The 7,422-nt window shown below is 43.6% G+C and overlaps 1 protein-coding gene across 1 annotated transcript in view; it reads right to left on the bottom strand.

The window, feature by feature from the left end:
- Positions 1–1,305: 1,305 nt before the first annotated feature.
- LOC139531550 (hepatocyte nuclear factor 4-gamma-like) overlaps positions 1,306–7,422 on the bottom strand; it is a 29,244-nt gene continuing 23,127 nt past the window's right edge. Inside the window, exons 6-10 of the mRNA XM_071328082.1 lie at positions 6,305–6,392; positions 4,634–4,786; positions 3,742–3,978; positions 3,476–3,595; positions 1,306–2,613 (exon numbers count right to left, since the gene is read on the bottom strand). Of these exons, the coding sequence (XP_071184183.1) occupies positions 2,570–2,613; positions 3,476–3,595; positions 3,742–3,978; positions 4,634–4,786; positions 6,305–6,392 (642 nt within the window). The 3' untranslated portion in view covers positions 1,306–2,569. The remainder of the gene's footprint in view (positions 2,614–3,475; positions 3,596–3,741; positions 3,979–4,633; positions 4,787–6,304; positions 6,393–7,422) is intronic.

Consider the following 7,422-nt stretch of genomic DNA (forward strand, 5'->3'; position numbering starts at 1 on the left):
ACATTCAAATTAGCATTGAAAAAAGTTTAAGTTCCCGCCTGAGTCAGAGACCACTATGATGACAAGCCAATGCGTTTGAGGGATTGCGAAAAAAGCAGGAATAGCCTTTTTTTTGTAGGCTTGCAGTCCAAGCTATGTCTTCCAACGGTGCAACTGCTGTCGGCATCCAAATAGTATACATCCAATTTGAATAAACGCCTGGGAGGTTAGGACGACAACAGCAGTGGAGTAGCCTGCTGACAATACGGATATCACTTATTATTGATATCCACATAGCGCATTGACATGAATCACACTGCTGATCTCTCATTTAGCTATTTGCGCCTTACAGATTGTGGTTGTTGTGGATGGCTGTTCACAAATATATATGTGTATTTTAACCCAATAATGGTTGAATTTAAGAAGTTTACACTGTCTATCAATCATTGTTTTTGCGACCAGTGGACAGACAGTGAAAAGTGCGCTCTTGCAAGAGCTGCGTAGTGAGGATCCCAGCCTTCAGTATGGAATAACAGCTGCATAGTGAGGATCCCAGCCTTCAGTATGGAATAACAGCTGCATAGTGAGGATCCCAGCCTTCAGTATGGAATAACAGCTGCATAGTGAGGATCCCAGCCTTCAGTATGGAATAACAACTAAAAGGTAAACAATAGGCCTAGAGAAAATGCAGCATATGACCTTAATTTTTCACATGCAAATAGCACTTTTCGGTAGTGCTCAAAGTCATTCCGTGACACCAGCATTAATTTTTTTACTCGAGGCAATGAGCCCAACCAGTCCTCCATTACAACAAAATGAACAACAGTGTATAATAATAAACCGTTCGTTTTTTGGATTACGCTCTGCTAAAATAATTAGGCTAATCTATATTTCCATATTTTCTAAGTCCTATTCTTGAAAATTAAAATGAATTGGAATGACTAGAAATCTGACAGACATTGTTTTTAATTAATTTAAAGGAATAGCCCAATCGTTGTATTATATGTATTGAAGTACAGAAGCAATGGGTAAGAAGAAGCCTACATAACCCATAAAGTAAAATGCAACATCCATTTATGGCTAGCTGTGTAAACTCTAGCATTGATTTATCCCGCAATCATTTTGTTCAATTGGTAATATTCATTGTGGTCTTCTTCTAATGCCTCTTAAGGGGAAAGTAATCTAAAAGTAACTCAAAGTAATCAGATTATGCTACTGAGTTTGGGAAATCTAAAAGTTACTTACTGAAACTGTAATGGATTACATTTGGAAAGTAAGCTACCCAAGACTGAGTGTAAACATAACACACTAAACCATTCAGTATGGTAGGGTTCATATGGAGGCACATTTATTTCTAGACAGTTTTCGTGTTTTCTCATTTTCATTTAGATGAGGGGGTAAAATGAGCTTTCACTCAACTCACATCAACAAACAGAGCATAACCCAGACCAATCCAGCCATGGACACACACCACATAACCCAGACCAATAGAACATGTATAGGAACAGTCGGGGGAAAGGTCATGGAGGAAAGGAAATATGGAACGTATCTATATCATTCATTAATAACAAATACCTCAAATACTTTCTCATCCTCTCTGACCATATTGACACCTTGGCCATCTAGTGATTACAGAATTGATATTTCTAAACAAACCACAAGTGGGAGCCAGTATCCTTCATTTCTCTGTTATGGGACAACGTGGTTGCTGGGTTACTTCTATTACCTCTGTATTTTTTCATAACTATGTCCATGTTCATGCAAAAGCAGACAAAAGCAGAGGCTACAATTCAATGAAAATAGTGTTCACAATACACAGCTTACATTGTCTAACGTGTATACACCATTTGACAGTCTAAAGAATTTCAATAAGATTCATTTGACAAATACAACTGAATTTAAAACACCAAATTTGGCAGTTTTCATATAATATCATAACAGTAATCTCAAAAGACTAAAAGCCACTGCAGAGTTGATTAAGAACTAAATATATAGTTAGTTATATTTTTGACAAATACATTATGCTCCAGTAAAGCAGCACACCACAAGCAACATGGCAACACGTGAACATCATGTGTTGCAGACACAGTCCTAATCGCTTTGAGAAACACATACTGTATATAATGTATACGGTGATTAGCAAATCTCTCACTCCATCTTCAATGATGAGCCTATGGAAAGCTTAAATACATACTGTCATTTACACCATAATAACAGTGCTCAGAGACTAGGAATAATCTACTGATTTATAGATGCTACAATTTACACAGATTACTCCATTTCTAGACTACCAAACTGGAGTGAAAACCTATGGCACTAAATAGGGTTGAAAACATCAAATATTTTACACCTTTACACACATAGGGCAAACTCAAGCTTTGCCACTACCATTGAATGCATGATTTACGAGTTACGCATGGAATGTATATTTTCCCATTTTCCCATATTTTCCCATCGAACAGACTTTCTGTAGTTTTTTGTAGTTGTTATTCGCGGGTCGGGTGCTGTACACTCAGGGGGAGGGGGAGTAGTACGTCTTTGTGGGAGGCGGATCCAGCAGGAAGGAGGGGCTTGAAGTTGACTTGATAATCTATGGACCCTGAGGAGGAGACGGGATAGGAGTGTCTGGAGACGCTGTGAAGAGAGAAGGGGGATGGGAAAGGGGGGAGATGGTTGGGAGAGGGAGAGGGAGAGGGGGGAGAGAGAGAGGGAGAGGGGGAGGTGGAGGGGGAGAGAGAGGGAGAGAGAGAGAGGTGAGCCACACCAGAGGGACAGAGAGAGAGATAGACGAGCCACACCAGAAAGAAGAGAGAGAGAGAGAGAGAGAGAGAGAGAGAGAGAGAGAGAGAGAGAGAGAGAGAGAGAGAGAGAGAGAGAGAGAGAGAGAGAGAGAGAGAGAGAGAGAGAGAGAGAGAGAGAGAGAGAGAGAGAGAGAGAGAGAGAGAGAGAGAGAGAGAGAGAGAGAGAGAGAGAGAGAGAGAGAGAGAGAGAGAGAGAGAGAGAGAGAGAGAGAGAGAGAGAGAGAGAGAGAGAGAGAGAGAGAGAGAGAGATGAGCCACACCAGAGGGACAGAGAGGGACAGAGAGGGACAGAGAGAGAGAGAGAGAGATGAGCCACACCAGAGGGACAGAGAGGGACAGAGAGGGACAGAGATGGGCAGAGAGGGACAGAGAGGGGCAGAGAGGGGCAGAGAGGGACAGAGAGACAGAGAGACAGAGAAAGAGAGATAGAGACAGAGAGAGAGATGAGCCACACCAGAGGGACAGAGAGGGACAGAGAGGGACAGAGAGGGACAGAGAGGGGCAGAGAGGGACAGAGAGGGACAGAGAGGGGCAGAGAGGGACAGAGAGACAGAGAGAGAGAGAGAGACAGATGAGCCACACCAGAGGGACAGAGAGGGTAATATGGAGCAGTCATGGTTGCTTGCCAGTGAATGCCCATGAATCTTGCCTATCTGAGGAACAACTTCATGTATGTGTGTGTGTGTGAATCTTACCTATCTGAGAAGTGTGTGTAGCAGGCATGGCGCTGATGACCAGTGTGTGTCCAGTCAAAGGGTCCTGGGCTAACTGGGTGTGGCCTGATTGGTGCAGGTGGGCGGGCTCTGATGCCAGACCTGGAGACAGGCAGACAAACCAGCCAATCAAGACACAGGAGAATATATTTACCATTAAATGTACCCTCTACTACTTACTTCCAAGTAGCGTCATAACATCTATATTACTTAACAATGTTATTAATGTGATGTTATCATACAACCACCTCCCAGCAGCATCTCCTGCAGTAGGTTGTCTATCTTGGCCAGGCCACAGAGTTTAACAAACTGCAGTTGTTCTATCATCTGCCAGGTGATGGACTGTAGAGTAGGCAGCAGTAGCAGCAGCTCTCCAAACCTCCCTCTGGAGTCATACTGACGGTCGTTAATATAGTCCTCTAGACTCATCTGGACCTGCAGACGCATCGCCTTGATCTTAGACGGATCACGCAGAGACTTGACATCTGGAGAGAAGGAGAGATGGACGGATGAAGGGATGGATGGAGAGGGAGAAAATGTATTGATGAATGATATGAAATGAATGTGTGAAGACTTTTGGTGTCCGGGTGGAACAAAAGGAACAGAGAACAGTCACATGTCAATGATTAACAAAACTATTCAAATTAACTTTGTTCAGTTGAATAAATAAAGCTATTGTGTAGTGTGTGTGGTGTCTGTGATGTGTATGGGTGTGTGTGGTGTCTGTGGTGTGTATGGGTGTGTGTGGTGTGTATGGGTGTGTGTGGTGTGTGTGGGTGTGTGTGGTGGTTATGTGTGTGTGGTGTGTGTGGGTGTGTGTGGTGGTTATGTGTGTGTGGGTGTGTGTGGTGGTTATGTGTGTGTGGTGTGTGTGGGTGTGTGTGGTGGTTATGTGTGTGTGGTGTGTATGGGTGTGTGTGGTGGTTATGTGTGTGTGGTGTGTGTGGTGGTTATGTGTGTGTGGTGTGTGTGGGTGTGTGTGGTGGTTATGTGTGTGTGGTGTGTGTGGGTGTGTGTGGTGGTTATGTGTGTGTGGTGTGTGTGGGTGTGTGTGGTGGTTATGTGTGTGTGGGTGTGTGTAAAAGTGTGAAAATACAGTATGGAAGGTTGCCTGGTTGGGGAAACGTTCAAGTGCTTTACCAGGGTCAAAGAAGACGAGTGCCTTGAGAGCAGCATACTCATGGTCATCTATCTGGATGTTCTGGAAGGGCAGGACCAGCTCACTTAGAATACGGTTAGCGACACGACCGATCTCTGCCTCTGCACTGCTACCATGGATCACACACCCATTACCTGGAGAGGCAGAGGGATCCGTGTGTGTTTTGGGAGGGGGGTTGAGTGTGTGCTTTCCACGTGTTATAAGGGATGTACTGTTTGTGTGTGTCTGTTAGTGATTCGATAATTATTTTTGTTGGGGGGTTGACAGCTAGTCTTTCTAGGGTCCGACACATAACGAATAAAACATTACAGACAAAAGCCTATACAATTTACATACAATACATTTAAAAACATTCAAATGTAGTGTGTGTGTGTGTGCATCTATCAGTTACACATACTGTACATGTCAGTACATACACACAGCTAGTAGGTCACATGGGGTAGAGGCGTTGTGCAGTAAGGTGTAGCTTTATCTGTTTTTTAAAACAGGTTTGCTGTTCACTTGCGCTATGTGAAATGGAAGGGAGCTCCATGCAATCATAGCTCTGTATAATACTGTACATTTCCTTGACCTGGGGACTGTGAGAAGACCCTTGGTGGCATGTCTGGTGGGATAAGTGTGTGTGTCAGTGCTGTGTGTAAGTTGACTGTACAAACAATTTGGAATTTCCAACACATTAATGTATATAATATATGTATGTGTCTTATTAAAAAACAAGAAGTGATGTAGTCAGTCTTTCCTCAACTCTCAGCCAAGAGAGACTAGCATACAGAGTATTAATATTGGCCCTGTGATTACAATGAAAAACAAGTCGTGCCGCTCTGTTCAGGGCCAGCTGCAGCTTAACTAGGTCTTTCTTTGCAGCACTTGACCACAAGACTGGACAATAATCAAGATAAGATAAAACTAGGGCCTGCAGGACTTGCTTTGTGGAGTGTGGTGTCAAAAAGGCAGAGCATCTCTTTATTACGGACAGACCTCTCCCCATCTTTACAACCATTGAATCTATATGTTTTGACCATGACTGTTTACAATCTAAGGTAACACCAAGTAATTTAGTCTCCTCAACTTGTTCAACAGCCACACCATTCATTACCAGATTCAGCTGAGGTCTAGGGCTTATGGAATGATTTGTAACAAATTCAATGCTCTGAGTTTTAGAGATGTTCAGAACCAGTTATGGTCAATGATATCAAAGGCGGCACTGAAATCTAACAGTACAGCTCCCACAATCTTCTTATTATCAATTTCTTTCAACCAATCATCGGACATTTGTGTCATTGAAGTACATGTTGAGGGCCCTTCTCTATACGCATGCTAAAACATTTGTGTCAGTGCAGTACATTGTCTGTTATTAATTTGTACAATGTGTGTGTGTTAGTACCTGCGTTGTGTGTATGTACCACCACTTACTAACTCATTATTTATATAGTTTTACCATCTACAAATCATCTGTAGGGGCAATCCAAGTAATGTGTCTTCCATGTATTTTCATCTTTGATAAGAAGTGTTTAAGTCAGAGGCCTCCATAGATAAAGCCTTGGTCAATGATTATCAGGGTATTTAACAGTCTTGCAGGGCAACGACCTGTATGGCAGGTTTTGACTGGGTGTTACTGAGGCATAAAGGAGAGGTGATTGGTCAGTTCTTACCAAGGAGCAGGAAGTCCTTATAAGGCATTGACCTCTTGGCGACCCCAAGTAGAAGGTGTTCCCCTGCATGAGCTCTGAGCAGACTCACCTGGACAAACACACACACACACACGAAACAAAGCACACACACGAAACAAAACACACACACAGCATGAGAAACAATGACATGAGTGACCAAACACCGGCTACAAACATCTCAGCCTCATTTGACTCTCAACCATTAGCTACGGACTGAAGCCAGAAACATTACTTTGTGTTTCTGGAAGGTCACAGGCACATTCAAAAGGCTTTAGTTGAGTCGTGGCAAAACTCTGACAACCACTGTTTTGTTTCAGTCCAGTTCCAGTCTCTTCTTGGTAGTCATGTAGCTGTCCTAGCCTAGTCAGGTTGTGTACCAGTTCCAGTCTCTTCTTGGTAGTCATGTAGCTGTCCTAGCCTAGTCAGGTTGTGTACCAGTTCCAGTCTCTTCTTCGTAGTCATGTAGCTGTCCTAGCCTAGTCAGGTTGTGTACCAGTTCCAGTCTCTTCTTCGTAGTCATGTAGCTGTCCTAGCCTAGTCAGGTTGTGTACCAGTTCCAGTCTCTTCTTCGTAGTCATGTAGCTGTCCTAGCCTAGTGAGGTTGTGTACCAGTTCCAGTCTCTTCTTCGTAGTCATGTAGCTGTCCTAGCCTAGTCAGGTTGTGTACCAGTTCCAGTCTCTTCTTCGTAGTCATGTAGCTGTCCTAGCCTAGTGAGGTTGTGTACCAGTTCCAGTCTCTTCTTCGTAGTCATGTAGCTGTCCTAGCCTAGTCAGGTTGTGTACCAGTTCCAGTCTCTTCTTCGTAGTCATGTAGCTGTCCTAGCCTAGTCAGGTTGTGTACCAGTTCCAGTCTCTTCTTCGTAGTCATGTAGCTGTCCTAGCCTAGTCAGGTTGTGTACCAGTTCCAGTCTCGTCTTGGTAGTCATGTAGCTGTCCTAGCCTAGTCAGGTTGTGTACCAGTTCCAGTCTCTTCTTCGTAGTCATGTAGCTGTCCTAGCCTAGTCAGGTTGTGTACCAGTTCCAGTCTCGTCTTGGTAGTCATGTAGCTGTCCTAGCCTAGTCAGGTTGTGTACCAGTTCCAGTCTCTTCTTCGTAGTCAT

Source organism: Salvelinus alpinus, chromosome 10 (genome assembly GCF_045679555.1).
Source record: "Salvelinus alpinus chromosome 10, SLU_Salpinus.1, whole genome shotgun sequence".
Taxonomy (NCBI): domain Eukaryota; kingdom Metazoa; phylum Chordata; class Actinopteri; order Salmoniformes; family Salmonidae; genus Salvelinus; species Salvelinus alpinus.